The sequence below is a fragment of the Emydura macquarii genome, unplaced genomic scaffold (assembly GCF_026122565.2).
Source record: "Emydura macquarii macquarii isolate MOO-44397 ecotype Brisbane River unplaced genomic scaffold, CSIRO-AGI_Emac_v2 contig_1045, whole genome shotgun sequence".
Classification (NCBI taxonomy): domain Eukaryota; kingdom Metazoa; phylum Chordata; order Testudines; family Chelidae; genus Emydura; species Emydura macquarii.
The window spans coordinates 4,630,084-4,646,364 of record NW_027131182.1 but is presented as its reverse complement, the minus strand read 5'-3'; the positions used below and the strand labels follow the sequence as shown (position 1 = coordinate 4,646,364).

General features: G+C 46.0%; 1 protein-coding gene across 3 annotated transcripts in view; it reads left to right on the top strand.

Annotated features, from left to right (window-relative positions):
* Window positions 1-16,281, top strand: part of DYM (dymeclin) — a 382,124-nt gene that overhangs the window by 80,576 nt on the left and 285,267 nt on the right. For all 3 annotated transcript variants that reach the window (XM_067545393.1, XM_067545392.1, XM_067545394.1), the window contains exon 8: window positions 9,187-9,312. In XM_067545393.1, coding sequence (XP_067401494.1) covers window positions 9,187-9,312 — 126 coding nt within the window. The remainder of the gene's footprint in view (window positions 1-9,186; window positions 9,313-16,281) is intronic.

Here is a 16,281-nt window from a genome sequence, read left to right as displayed (position 1 = left end):
CAGTGCTTTTTTTGCCTGTGTCTTCACAGACAAGGTCAGCTCCTAGACACCTGCACTGGGCAGCACAGTATGGAAAGGAGGTGAGCAGCCCTCAGTGGTGAAAGAACAGGTTCAGGGCTATTTAGAAAAGCTGGACATGCACAAGTCCATGGGGCCGGATGCAATGCATGCGAGGCTACAGAGGGAGTTGGCTGATGTGACTGCAGAGGCATTGGCTGTTATCTCTGTAAACTTGTGGCGATTGGGGGAGGTCCTGGACAATTGGAAAATGGCAAATCTAGTGCCCATCTTCAAAAAAGAGGAGGAGGAGGATCTGGGGAACTGCAGAAGTCAGCCTCACCTCAGTTCCAGAAAAAATCATGGAGCATATCCTCAAGGAATCCGTTTTGAAGCACTTGGAGGAGAGGAAGATGGTCTGGAACAGTCAGAATGGATTCACCAAGGACAAATCATGATGAGATGACTGGCTCTGTGGATGTGGGGAAAGCGGTGGATGTGATATACCTTGACTTTGGCAAAGCTTTTGATACGGTCTCCTATAGTATTCTTGCCAGCAAGTTACAGAAGAATGGGTTGGATGAATGGACTATTCTAGCTGGCTAGATCATCGGGCTCAACCGGTAGTGATCAACGGCTCAGTGTCTAGTTGGCAGCTGGTATCAAGCAAAGTGCCCCAGGGTTCAGTGCTGCGGTTGGTTTTGTTCAACATCGTCATTAATGATCTGGATGATGGAGTGGATTGCACCCTCAGCAAGTTTGCAGATGACACTAAACTGTGGGGATTGGTAGATATGCTGGTGGGTAGGGACTCTGCACTTAGGATGGAAGAATCCCATGCACTGCTACAGACTGGGGACTGACTGGCTAAGCAGCAATTCTTCAGAAAAGGACCTGGTGGTTACAGTGCACAAGAAGTTGGATATGAGTTAACAGTGTGCCCTTGTTGCCAGGAAGGCTGATGGCATATTGGGCTGCATTAATAGGGCATTGCCAGCAAATCAAGGGAAGTGATTATTCCTCTCTGTTTGGTACTGGTGAGACCACATCTGGAGTAATGGGTCCAGTTTGGGCCTCCCCACTGCATAAAGGATGTTGACAAATTGGAGAGAGTCCAGTGGAGGGCAACAAAAGTGATTAGAGGGCTGGGGAATATGCCTTACAAGAGAGGCTGAGGGAACTGGACTTATTTAGTCTGCAGGAGAGAAGAGCGAGGCTACTACAGTGGGGTATTGTGAGATTTGATTAGTGAATATCTATGCAATATTGTATATATTCTAAGTATTTCATAATGGCCATTCCTTATGTTTTAAAGTAATGCAAATTATTGGCGGTCTTTGAAATACTACACTTGAAAATACCAAAAATTCTTTGGTGTACTAAACATTACATTACTTTTTTCTCAGGAAGAGAATTGATGCATTTTCTAAATTGGGCCACTCCCAGTGTAATCCTGAGACTAATTAGCAGCGCAGTGGATTTTAGTTGAGCCATCTTTTAAATTAAATTGTCCATTTGCATTCAGGAGGCAGTGCACTAGAGCATAACCTTTTAAAAAAGTCGTTATTATTTGAAAGAGAGCCTGATTTTACACCATAATTAATTTTTAAAGGAAAAAGAAAAAGTCACAGTATCTCGGAGCTTGAACTGTATATAGGTGAAAGGATAGGTCTGTCATAATGTAAAGGTACTAGTTTTCAGAGAATAGTAACGGTGGCAAAATTTTCAAAAGTGACTAGTGATAGACCAGATGGCATGCATTTGGTGGTAGCACTTTCCCACATCATGAGAGACTCACACTTCCCCTTATGAAATACTTCTTGGCATGGGGGAATGTCTATTGATCTGGAAGTTAGGAGATCATTGGTTCATATATCACTCCTTTTATTAAGTGATATTAATATTTTTGTGAAGTTCACAACCAGGGCCAATTCTAGGGATGGGTGAGCAGGGTGATCACTGGTTGGCCATTTTTTTTTTTTTTTTTTTTTTTTTTTTTTTTGTTTGCTCAGTTGCTGGATGGTGGTGGTGCTGGGGTGGCAACAGCTTGGAGCTCAGCTTCAGAAACGTTTTCCGCCTTGGCTGGCAAACAACTAGGTGAACTACAACAGGTGAACAACAACAGGTGAACAACCTGTTCACAATTTATTTCTGTCTAAAACCTAACATCAATACCCTAGAAGGCAAGTGTCACTACCGACATTCTACAGAAAAGCTAACTGTGTTGTTTTACAAGGTCACTTTGGGCTGAGATGGGAATAGAATGCAAGTCTCCAATAGAGGGGCTCCAGATCTCATCCACTTTGCAACACTCCCTATTCTCTGGGCTTGGCTATCTTTGTCACCACTGCTCTAACCATTAAAACACAAAGTTTTCTCAGCGCCAGTTATAGAACCCAGTAATATCCTGTTACCTAACATTCTACTGCCATCTCACAAATAATGTGTAATCACCGGAAAACGTTACGTCATGTCTCCCTTTGGAGATGAAGAAGGTTACCAGTTACTCTTTTAACTCAAGTGCAAGAAATCTCTGTTTTGGATCTTGAAGACCAATCTTCTTCTTGAGCCATGTAGGGAAAAAGTAATATATGGTCACCTAAATTAAAGGTGATATTATGATATATGCACAAGGGGAAAATTAATGTTGCGTAGGCAACTGTAATTCTGACATTTACTAACTTTTGAGTACTTGATTTTCCAAACTTAATTTACAAAAACCATTCTCATCCAATGGATTTTTGATGGTCGCTGTACGAGGTGAGTTTATATCCCACTTCTGGGTCCCACATCACAATCTCTCCACCATGCTTGACAGAGAGGCTAAAAAGTACATAGATCAGGAATACTGAATTATTCCTGATGGAAGTCTCTCGCCATCAAACCCTCCGTGAGGGTTGAGACATGCTGAAGGGGCAGTTTATGTGAGAAGCTTGCCTTGCTACTACCCTGCAAATAGAGGACTCCCTTCAGGGCTATCAATCCAAAAATGAAATTTAAGAGGGTGTCTTCGATCTTAGCATCCAATATCAAATTGGTCCTTTGACACACTTCAGACCAGAAATTCTTGATAAAAGGGCAGTCCAAAAACATGTGAGCCAATGTAGCATCAAGGTAGTTAGCCTTCAAACAGTGGTCAGCATTTATGAGGCCCATTACCACTAGCCTATGTGGGGACCAGTATATTTGAAAGCATGTCTTTTGGTGGGTAAGCCATAGTCTCAGGTCTAAAGTTGCTTTTTAAACATTAGACACAATTGTATTCCATTGGGTCAGAGATAGTTGTGTATCCAAATCTCTATTCCAAGCAGCTCTAAAATTATCAATGAATTTTCTGGCCCAATTTTTTGGTCCAAAAAATTGTAAAAGGATACTAGCCAAGTAAATCCAGGAGGTTTCCTCCAAAATAATAAAAGTTGTGGAGGTTCTTAAGTTCCCAATGCATCTGGTCCAAAAACATTCATAAGTAAATGCTTTAACTGTAGATACTTCCATGCTCTGGAGCATGGCACGCCTAACTGATGCTGAAGATCTACAAATGGTTTAAATTTATCATTGTCAATTAGCAGTGACACAGTCATAATTCCTCTCTCCATCCAATCCCTCCACATCAAAGTTTTGCTTCTATTTTTAAGGATAGGATTGTTCCGTAGAACTGCCTTTACGTGGAAGAATGGATGGAAGCAGAACTTTTTAGCCAACTTTGACCAAGCTTGCATCGCAGCCATTGTTGTGGGAGCTCTGGAGCCATCAAATCTATTTATAATTTGATCCTACAATTTCTGAAAGGAGGGGAGAGTACACCAATTCTTGTTCAATCTGAACCCAAATTATGGTCTGTGTGGTCATATCTAAAAGACACAAAGATGTCTGGCTTAACGAAAAGGAGATATAACTTTCCCAGCTTGAAAAATGAAATCTTTCCAGAGATAGGGGAGTCATAATTTGTTCAAAGCTGTTTTAAGTTTCTTACCTGTGCTGCAGAGGAACATTATGAAAATATTGAATTTCTTAAAATAAATTTGAGGAATAGAAATAGGGAAACCCTTCAGGACATACAAAATTTTGGGAGGGACGTTCATTTTCAGTATGGTAAATTGACACCAGAAGTTGAGAGTTAATGAACTCCATCTCCCAAATCATCAGCCACATTGCCTGACTTTGGTTCTGTAGTTATATTAGGGATGTCCTGAATATTATTGGGAATTAGTATTACTAAATATTTCATCTAAGAGGATTGCCACTGAAAGTCCCAATTTGAGAGAGAGCTTTTTTGGGAATATTTTTAATGCCTAAGGTTGCTGATTTATCCCAATTAATTTTATATCCTGAAAGATGGCCAAACTTATTAATAGCACTTAAAATGTTAGGAATGGTATAAATACAAGAGCATCATCTGCACAGAGCATAATTTTGTGCTCTGTTTGGCCCTCTTTAATATCATAAATGTGTTGATTTCTTCAGATGGCAGTGGCTAAAGGTTCAAGAACTAAATCAAACAGAAGAGGGGAAAGAGGTCAACCCTGCCTTGTACCTCTCTGTAATGGAAATGGGGCAGAAATAATACCATTGCATTGGTAGCTACCTTGGAAGTCAAGTTAGAATATAAAAGCTTAATCCAAGCAATAAATTGGTTATCAGATCCAAATTTTTCTAACACATGAAAAAGATAGTCCCAGCTATGCAGTCAAAGTTCTTTTTGGCATCTAAAGAAATGACAGCTAAGGATTTTTTTAGAATATCTTGAAGTGGCAATAACATCAAACAGTTGATGCAAATTTATCTGAGCTATGTCTATTGCTCAGGAAGCCTGCCTGGTTTATGTGCTTAATGTGTCAGAAAACTGTGTCCAATCACATGGCAAGAGCTTTAGATAATATCTTAGCATCCCAATTAATTAAAGAAATTGGATTATAATTACTACATAGTTCCAAGGTGGTCTTTTTCAGATTTAGGAATAACTGAAATTACGGCATCCCTTAGAATAGGCAGGAGAATTTGCTCACTCTTGGCCTCCTTGAACATATTCAATAAACCTTTAGGTTCAGAGAACTTTTTGCAAAATTCAGCTGGGAACCTGTCTGCGTCAGGAGTCTTCCTGACTTTCATTTCTTTTATAGCCTGAGTCCGTTCTGTAATTTTTAGAGGGGCATCTAAAAATTTCTTCTGCGAGGCAGAGTTCTGTGGTAGAGACAATTCACTAAAACAGTTTTTCAATGCATCTTTATTGATTACCTCTTCCGCTCAATATATAGTTTTGAATGAAACTGTTGAAATTGTTGATTAATATCTGACTGTGTTTTATATAATTTACTGCTGCTGTTTGTGAATAGCAACAATCATATTTCTGTCAGCCTTTTCCTTAAGTCTACATGCCAATATCTTGCCAGCTCTTTAGACAGATTCCCAGTAGTTTTGCTTTTAACAGAATATGGCAAACTGAGCCTTTTGGGACAGCGTTTGTTGGATTTCATATTTTAGATAGATGAAGGTTCTGAATCTCTCTGGGGAGGGGACAGAAGCATTCTACATCCAAGGTCTTAATTTCCTTTGCAAGAATATCAATTCTCTGTTCTCGCCATTTCTTTTTAAAGATGATGTAAGAGATGATATGGTCTCTGATGAATGTTTGTAAGGTTTCCCAGAGTGTGGCAGCTGACGAAGTACTGGGGGCATATGTTTATTATAACTTTTTTGTTTTTACTATCTCCTGCTGGCTAGAGTTAAGAAATGATGTATCAAACACCAGCAAGGTATTTAATCTCTGTCCGTCAGAGGAGTGAAGTTCTGGAATAGACTTCCAAGGGGAGCAGTGGAGCAAAAAACCTAACTGGCTTCAAGATTCAGCTTGATAAGTTTATGGAGGGGATAGTATGATGAGATTGTCTACAATGGCATGTAGTGATCTGTGACTGCTAGCAGCAAATACCTCCGATGGCTGGTGATGGGGCACTAGATGGGGAAGGATCTGAGTTACTACAGAGAATTCTTTCCCAGATGTTTGGCTGGTGGGTCTTGCCCACATGATCAGGGTCTAATTGCTATATTTGGTGTCAAGAAGGAATTTCTCCCCAAGTCAGATTGACAGAGACTCTGGGGTGGGGGGTTCACCTTCCTCCGCAGCATGGGTCACGGGTCACTTGTAGGTTTAAACTCGTGTAAATGGTGGATTCTCTGTAATTTGAAATCTTTAAATCAAAATTTGAGGATGTCAGTAACTCAGCCAGGGGTTAGGGGTCTATTACAGGAGTGGCTGGGTGAGGTTCTGTAGCCTGCAATGTGGAGGAGGTCAGACTAGATGATCATGATGGTCCCTTCTGGCCTTAAAATCTATGAGCAGTGAGGTATTTAATCTCCACATTTTATGGGGATGCATACCCTTGGGGCTAAAAGACACATATATAGGAGTATGGTCAGATGTAACAGTAGTACCAATGCCATAATCAGAAACAACATTGATCAGGTCTTGTAATACTAAGAAATAGTCCAATCTTAATTAGGTTGAATGAGCTGCAGAAAAAAACCTTGTGATCTCTAGCTCCAGTCTCTACACACCCTGTAAGCCTGAATCAGCCATATATGTATGAAGTACCTGATGAGTATTAGTGTTTTTATCAAAGACCTGATCTAGAAGTTTGTTAATGTCTCGAGCTATAACAACAACATTGTGGCCCATGTAATTTATACTTGTAAAAAATGATGAAAAAATTTGTGATCACCCTGGTTTTGCCTGTAGAGATTGGCAAAAATGCTTATAGAATTTCCAGTATAAGCCCTGAAGACACTAAATTTGCCTTCACTGTCAGATGTTGTGCTCAGAATATTAACATTCAACTTTTTATGTATTCGTATAGCAATGCCTCTTGCTCTAGAATTAAAACTGGTAGAACCTGAGATGTTTACCTAATCTTTAGTCAGTTTACAAGCTACAAATTCTGTCAGATGTGCCTCTTGGAGCATGGCAATGTCAACAATCTCTTTTTTTAAGCACGAAGAATATTTTTTCCTTTTAATAGAGTTATTAAACCCCTTTTTATTCCAGGAGATTTATAGACTGACTTAATTATTGGAGCCATCATTGTTAAAATATACCAGATAAAACATAGTCACTTTGTGAATAAATGAAAATTTGCACATTTTTCCAAACAGTATGCAGTTCTTGCATATCTAAGCAGCAAAAGATATTTAATCCAGTGGTGGGTGTCATTTCCCAGTACATATTCTACACGAGTGGGGAGGAAATTCTCAGCGATGCAGGGTAGCATGAGGGGGCAGAAAGAGGAATTAAATAAGTGAAAAAACAAAAATGGAAAAGATAGTGGAATGAGAAATACACATTAGTTAGTACCCTACAATCAAATAGAAGAATCTGTTTAAACTGTCCAAAAATACACACTTAACACTGAGTGGGGGCAGCTGGATAAGGTGAAATTTGGATAGCCTCACAATCCTTAGAGCCACAAACAATACAGCTATATAATAATCACCTGTTACTAATAGAACCTTGATACCCTGGTCCACAGAGAAGCATCATCTAATAAAACAATGTCTCTCTCTCTCTTTCTATGTATATATATGTATGTGTGTATGTGTATATATATGTATATAAATTGTTGCATCTGCCAGTACGTTTTTGTTTTGATATAGAATAGGCCCAGTGGGCCCTTGCCCCTCCAATCAGCTCCAAGAAGTTGGCTAAGAGCACTACTGATATATAATTACTAATCAAGTGATAGGTTTTACTTCAGTGCTCCTTTCCCATGAGTTAAGACAATCAGTAAATTGATGATAACCCTTCAACCCCAATCAGAGATAGAAAAAAGAGAAGGAACTAACATATCAATATCAACCTAGCACCCATCATCGTGTTTAGAGCAGCCACGTAAGATCTCAGAGAACAATGCATAAATTCCATGAGGTTGGATCGTTCCCTTGATGTCTCCTCTTGTGAGGGAAGAGTTTATAGATTTTTGAGGTATTTTTCTGCCTCCTGGGCAGAATTGAATAATACTGTGTTCTTGCCATGCTGGATATTTAATAAAATAGTTAAAGTCCATTGTCTTGGCCAATTGTTCTGCCTGGTTAAAAGCTGCCTGCATTGCAACCACATCATGTGCATAATCTTGAAAGAGCAGTATTTTAATTGCTAGTTCTCCACATACTAGCTCTTTCTTTTCTCCGGACTTCTGCAGTGTAAGCTCCTTAGTGGTAAACTTCAGGAATGTCATGATCAGTAGTGCTCTTAGCCAACTTCTTGGAGCTCATTTGGGGACAAGGGCCCACTGTGCCCATTCTGTATCAAAACAAAAACGTACTGCAGATGCAACAATTTACTTATGAGTTCAGGGACAAATTCAGAGTGTTACCTTTCTCTGTTCCTCCAGGAACACCCACTAGCCTGACATCATTGTTAGTGATTTTCTAGATCAATTAGCTTGGTCTTAATAGTCTTGATATCATTACAGTTCTCATAATCCTACAATTTGTTCTCTTTGAAATCATCTTCCACTTCAGAAATTCTGTATTCTGCTTCACCTGAATATGAATCTCTGTCATGGTGGTTTGTAGGGTGGAAACTGTAGATTTAATTTCAAAAGTATCTGTGGCCACCTGTTGTTGTACAGTCATAAGCTGCATTCCATTGGGGTCAGGCACCATCTTGTTTGTAGCAGGGGGGAGGTAGATCTCCTCTGCTTTTTTGGTGCTTTTCTAGATTCAGAGAAAGATGCGAGCTAGAGGGCATCTTGGTGGTTTCAGTAATCTGGTGTAATATTTCTTGGAGTTGGATGGTGTGTTTTAGGGCCTATTCAGCAACCTGCATCAGTACCCTCTGTTGTCCCTAAATATTTCCAATATCTGAGCTGGCCTCTCTATTTTCTTTGTTCACTTTTAAAACAGATGTGTATGAAATGCAAATGTCAGAGCAATCTTTCATTATATGGATTATTTTAGTAAGTGACTAAGCTTAGTCAAAAATTTAAAATTTTAGTGTATTTATTTTGGGTAGCTAATTGTGAGGTTATTAAAATACAGCCTCTTGTTTTGGCTTTTTAAAAACAGGCATAGATTGGATATGGGCCCAATGTGCTAATAAATGTGAATTTAAAGCATTTTCTCATAATGTAAAATTCAGTTTGTAAATAGAAACAATAGCTTAATCCTCATGACTGTTTTCGCTTCTCCCTGCAGAGACATAACATACAGCATTTCAGTGGAAGCTGTGACGACACTTGTTGTCTTCCTTTCCTGCCAACTATTTCACAAGGAAATTCTGCGAGAGAGTGTCATTCATAAATACCTGATGCGTGGCCGATGGTATGTCACATTACAGTGCCGCATTCGTCACAGAGCAAAGCAAACAGTTTTTATGCTGTTGGTAGACTTTTGTTTTGTGCTCACAGACTGTTATACTTGAAAGAAGTGTAAAGAGAGGAAAATGTAGTAAGTTTTATTTCACTATGTTGCCATTTAAAAAAACCTAAAACATTGCCAATATTAGTGGAATGTTTCACATTTAAGGTTTCTCCAACTCTGGTTTCAGAACAACTTTATTTTGGATCCCATTTGCCCTTATAACTTGATAGTACCATTTATGAATTTTATTAATTACTTCAAACTTTTTATTTTAAAAGAAATCATTTGCTTTTTATTTTTTTATTTACCCCTGGGTTTTTTCTATAGTATTCCTCTCTGTAAAGTACGTGAGTGTCACAAATAGTCCTGAAATTATCCTCTGTTAGATAAGGAAGTATGAACCCCATTTGTATAGATGGGGAAAATGAGACACACAGAGGCTTAGTAGGCCCTGATCTTGTAAACACTGCACCATGTACTTAACTTTACTCACATCAGTAGTCCCACTGGCTTTGGAGAATTTAGGTAATTCATTCTGAATTGTTTTTAAACATATTGTGGTGGTTTCCTTTGCTTTAAGAAAATAGTCTTCCTGTTTTGTGGAGCCAAGATGCAGAAGAATAATGGAATAAGTACAGTATATTTCCTTTCATTGAATAAAAATGTGCTGATTGTTTCCTGGGAGCAGGAGGATGGTGGAGAAATGTGATGGAGAAATTGAAGGGACGCCATCAGTTTAAAAATCATACTGTAAACAAACGTAAGTCTGTGGGCCCCAGTACTGCAAGGTGATTCCATAGAGAGTCCTGTTGAAGTCAGTGGTACTGTGCAGGAGTCCGCTTTGGCAAAGCTGCAAGTTGCAGATTCACTACATTACTAATAACACCCTAAATTATTAAAAGTGAAAATATTAAAAAAACACTTTCCTGAATACTATTTATGCTCTAAGCTATGTGAGATAGTGAGGGCAGAGGGCAGTAGGAGAGTGCAGGAAGGGAGGTATGTGAGCCCAAGAATGCTCAGGGCTCTGTTCCCTGCAGATTAGCTAGGTGCCATTAGGGGGCAATTAGGGGCAGCTGGGGCCAGTGAAGGACCAGCCAGGAGCCTCATAAAAGCCCTCCGCCCCAAACAGTCAGAGCACAAGCAGGAGGAGGGTGCTGTGCTGTGCTGTGCTGTGCTGTGCTGTGCTGTGCTGTGCTGTGCTGTGCATCGGAGTGACGTGGATCGGATTGAAGTGAAGGGGAGTGGTGAGCTGACTTACAGTGGAGGAGCAGAACGGAGTGCAGAGGCCGGTGGACAAACGGAGGTATCCGGCTCAAGGAGCCAGAAGGAGGGGGAAAAGTAGCCCAGGGGAAGACAGTGCAGCTGGGAACACGGTGCCAGCAGCACATAGCTGCCTCTCCTCGGGCCCCTGGGCTGGGACCCGGAGGAGCGGGTGGGCCTGGGTCCCTACCCCCCTCCTTAGGGAAGACGGGGTGACTGGACACGCCTGGCCCACTAGAGACAGTACAAGCGTGGGACCCACCAGAGGGGAGCTGACGGCTGCCACACGTGGTGTCAGGAGTGGGATCCTCACGCAGTGGACTTAACTCAGGGCGGTCCTAACCCACCCCACCCTCCTTCCAAGATGGAGGACGTGGTCAAAGCCCTGGTACAGGCCACAGCCGCCCAGCAAGAAGCTACCCGGGTCCAGGCAGCTGCCCAGCAGGAAGCTGTACGGGTACAGCAAGAGACCAACCGCCTGCTGATGAACCAGGCTGCCCAGGACCGCGCCCTACTTCAGGAGGTGGTAGGCCAATTGAAAGTCCTGGTGGGGCAAGGCGGCAGCCAGGGTGGAGCACAGACTATACGGGCCAGTCACTATCTTCAAAAGATGACCCGGGAGGATGATGTAGAAGCCTACCTCCTGGCTTTTGAAAGGACAGCCCAGCGGGAGGCCTGGCCCCGGGATCAATGGGCCAGTATCCTAGCCCCGTTCCTGGGAGGGGAGGCCCAGAAGGCCTATTATGATATGGCGGCAGAAGCTGCTGCAGACTACCTTCAGCTGAAGGCTGAAATCCTGGCCAGGGCCGGAGTGACAGTAGCAGTACGGTCCCAGCGGTTTCACGAATGGAGATACAGGGAAGACCGGGCCCCATGGTCGCAGCTGTTTGACCTGATCCACCTGACCCGGAAGTGGCTGCGACCTGAGGCTCTCAGCGCCGAGGGGATGTTAGAACTCTTGGTGATGGACCACTATACGCGGGGGTTACCATCGAACCTCCGAACCTGGGTTGGCCAGAATGACCCCGCTACCTACGACGAGTTGGTTGCCCTAGTGGAGAGGCAGCTGGCAGCCCGAGAACTGTCTCCGACCCCCGGGGAGAAGGCCCGGCAGGCACGGAGGCCAGTCCTCAACCCCGGCCCCAGGACTATCGGGAGGCCCAGGGGAACAGGGACCGGACACCAAGACCCTGAGGAACGGCCCGGGGACAGGAAGGGACCTGGGAGCTCGGGGGGTGAAGGCTGGGGGGCCCGACCAAACAGCCCACGGCAGAGGGGGGCCGCTGGCCCAAGATACCGGTGCTATGAATGCGGAGAACTGGGTCACATAGCAGCCCAGTGCCCCAACCGGGAGGAGCCCATGCAGTGCAACCTGGGGAGTCGTGGGGAGTGTTGTGGACTCATTGGTGCAGTAGGGGTTGCGATGGCCCCCAATGGATATGTGAGGCCTGTAAAAATGAATGGCATCACAACCATGGCCCTGATAGATTCAGGGAGCGCAGTCACACTGGTCTCTGGAAAATTGGTGGGACGAGACCAGCTGACGCGGGCGAAACACACAGGGGTAACCTGTGTACATGGGACAATAAGTTTCTACCCCTCAATCCCAGTATTAATTGAAATCCAGGGAAGGGCCACCCAGGTAACAGCAGGGGTTGTCCCTAGGCTTCCCTACCCGGTCTTGGTTGGCCGGGATTTTCCTGGGTTTGAGGACCTACTCCCCCCTGTGGAGGCCACGGTGGTCGGCGAACCCCAGACTGAAACTGAGACTGAGACTGAGACACAGGTAACCGGTGCTGCCCCTGTTTTTGCCGAGTTTGCCCAGGAGTTATTTTCACCCCCCGGAAGACACCGGAAGTCCAAGAGGGAAAGGAGGGCGGACAAAAGGTTGGGAACCCGAATACTGGCTGGGAACCAGAAGGCAGCCCTGGTCAGTACGCGAGCCCGTTCAGGAAGCCAGGGGGCCAATCAAGCTAGTGAGGACCCAGGGGCGGTCCCCAGTACTAGCGGGGGCAACCCTGGGGGTGAAGGTGAGGTTGAGCCCCTAGAGGTAGGGCGGTTGGGACCCCTACGGGGAAGATTTGGACAGGATCAGGCCCAGGACCCACTATACCTGAACGTGAGGGAGGAGGTAGCAGAGGTTGACGGCGTTCCCGTGGAGGGGAAGACCAAGGGCCCAGGACCCTATTACGTCCTGAAGCGTGACCTGCTGTACCGTGTGGCCCCAATACGCGGGGAGGAAGTGGAGCAACTCTTGGTGCCCCGGAAGCACGTGAGGGCCGTTCTGGAGTTGGCCCATAGCCACTTATTCGGAGGACACTTGGGAGCAGATAAGACTCTGGACCGGATCCTAAGGAGATTTTACTGGCCAGGAATACGGGCAGAGGTTCAACGCTTCTGCGCCTCCTGCCCAGAGTGTCAGCTGCACAGTCCGCGACCCCACTTGAGGGCCCCCTTAGTGCCCTTGCCAGTTATCGAGGTTCCGTTCGAGAGGATAGCTATGGACCTGGTGGGGCCACTGGAACGGTCGGCGCGGGGCCACCGAAGTGTTCTGGTCATTCTGGATTACGCCACACGGTACCCTGAGGCCATTCCGCTAAGAAACCCCACGTCCAAGGCAATCGCGAAGGAACTGCTCCAGGTCTTCGCCAGAGTGGGCATCCCTAAAGAAATCCTGACGGACCAAGGGACTCCCTTCATGTCCAAGCTAATGAAGGACCTATGCACCCTGCTCCGTATCCAGGCCCTGCGGACCTCCGTATACCATCCACAAACGGATGGCCTAGTTGAGAGGTTTAATCGAACCCTCAAGAGCATGGTACGAAAGGTGGTGGCACAAGACGGGAAGGATTGGGACACCTTACTACCATACTTGATGTTCGCAATACGGGAGGTCCCCCAGGCGTCCACTGGATTCTCCCCATTCGAGCTATTATACGGCCGCCATCCGCGGGGTATATTAGACATTGCCAAAGAGGATTGGGAGGAACAGCTTAACCCAGGGAAGAATGTAATTGAACATGTAGCACAGATGCGGGAACGGATAGCCCGGGTGACCCCCATAGTGCGGGAACACCTGGAGAAAGCCCAGGAGGCCCAGCGGACCTACTACAACCGACGGGCAAAGGCCCGGAGATTTCATCCCGGAGAGCGGGTGATGGTGCTGGTGCCGACGGCGGAGAGCAAGCTCCTGGCCAGTTGGCAAGGACCATACGAGGTCGTGGAAGCTGTCGGGGAGGTAAATTATAAGGTGAGGCAACCGGACCGCCGAAAGCCGATACAACTGTATCACGTGAACTTGCTGAAGCCCTGGCGAGACCGGAAGGCATATCTGGTTGCCCGAGAAGCGCCCCCCCAGTCGGGCGTTCCACAAGGGGAGGTGGGGATATCCCCCGAGCTAACGCCGGAGCAGCGGACGGAGGTCATCGACATGATCCGACGGAACCAGGATGTGTTCTCTAAGCGGCCTGGACGTACGGCGGCGGTTGAACACCACATCGTCACTACCCCTGGCATGCGGGTGACGATAAAGCCGTACCGGATACCCGAGGCCAAAAGGGAAGAAATTCGAACCGAAGTGAGGAGGATGCTGGAACTTGGGGTTATCGAGGAGTCCCATAGCCAGTGGTCCAGCCCGATTGTCCTGGTCCCAAAGCCCGACGGAACTCTGAGATTTTGCAACGACTTCAGGAAGTTGAACGAGATCTCGAAGTTCGATGCCTACCCAATTCCACGCATCGATGAGCTAGTGGACCAGTTGGGCAAGGCTCGATATCTGACCACCTTGGACTTGACCAAGGGCTATTGGCAGATCCCCCTCGCGGAGGATGCCAAGGAAAAGACTGCCTTCTCCACGCCTGATGGCCTGTTCCAGTATGTCGTCCTCCCCTTTGGTCTCCATGGCGCTCCCGCGACGTTCCAAAGGCTGATGGACAAATTACTGAGACCCCACGCCCAGTATGCTGCGGCCTATCTTGATGACGTGGTCATCCATAGCCCTGACTGGGAGACGCACCTGGGGAGAGTAGAGGCGGTGCTAGACACTCTCCGTTGCGCTGGCCTCACCGCAAACCCTCTCAAGTGCGCAATAGGGCTGGCCGAGGCCAAGTATCTGGGGTATGTGGTAGGAAGAGGCCTGGTCAAACCCCAGTGGGACAAGATAGAGGCCATCCAGGCCTGGCCCCGTCCAGTCCGCAAGAAACAGGTCAGGGCGTTCTTAGGAATAGTGGGGTACTATAGGAGATTTATCCCCCACTTTGCCACTAGGGCAGGGCCTCTGACTGACCTGATAAGAGCACGGGGCCCAGATATGGTGAAGTGGACCACGAAGGCTGAGGATGCATTTGCTGATTTGAGGACGGCTCTTTGTAGTCGCCCAGTGCTCATAACCCCAGATTTTGGGAGGGAGTTCATCCTCCAAACTGATGCGTCAGAGACAGGACTAGGGGCTGTCCTCTCCCAGATGATAGCTGAAGAGGAGCACCCAGTCCTATATCTCAGCCGGAAACTCCTCCCCAGAGAGCAGAGGTATGCGGTGGTTGAAAAAGAGTGCCTGGCAGTTAAATGGGCCATGGAAACCCTCCGCTACTATCTACTGGGGAGGAAGTTCACCCTGGTGACCGACCATGCCCCGCTCCGGTGGATGCACCTTAACAAAGAGAAGAATGCCAGAGTGACCAGATGGTTCCTCTCCCTACAGCCTTTCCACTTTCAGATACGACATAGGGCCGGCAACCTCCACGGCAACGCTGACGCCCTGTCACGCCAGCACTGCCTTGCGTCCCAGGTAGCCCAACCCCGTGGTGTTGAGCAGGGGGGGAGGATGTGTGAGATAGTGAGGGCAGAGGGCAGTAGGAGAGTGCAGGAAGGGAGGTATGTGAGCCCAAGAATGCTCAGGGCTCTGTTCCCTGCAGATTAGCTAGGTGCCATTAGGGGGCAATTAGGGGCAGCTGGGGCCAGTGAAGGACCAGCCAGGAGCCTCATAAAAGCCCTCCGCCCCAAACAGTCAGCACAAGCAGGAGGAGGGTGCTGTGCTGTGCTGTGCTGTGCTGTGCTGTGCATCGCATCGGAGTGACGTGGATCGGATTGAAGTGAAGGGGAGTGGTGAGCTGACTTACAGTGGAGGAGCAGAACGGAGTGCAGAGGCCGGTGGACAAACGGAGGTATCCGGCTCAAGGAGCCAGAAGGAGGGGGAAAAGTAGCCCAGGGGAAGACAGTGCAGCTGGGAACACGGTGCCAGCAGCACATAGCTGCCTCTCCTCGGGCCCCTGGGCTGGGACCCGGAGGAGCGGGTGGGCCTGGGTCCCTACCCCCCTCCTTAGGGAAGACGGGGTGACTGGACACGCCTGGCCCACTAGAGACAGTACAAGCGTGGGACCCACCAGAGGGGAGCTGACGGCTGCCACAGCTATAAGAGAAACAAAAAATAAACACTGGCAATATTAGCTGTAGACAGTAACTCTCCTGTAGATCCGCCGTTGCTCCTTGCTTTTGGCTATATGAGCTGATGGAGTGCATGGCACACCTGGACAACAACGGACAAATCAATATAAATGTCAGGATGGTTAAAAAATAATGATTTTTTCAAAATAAAAAACCCAGATTTTTTTAATTTAAATTAAATAGAGATTTATTTTTAAAAAATAAACCTATTGAAAATTAAATTTG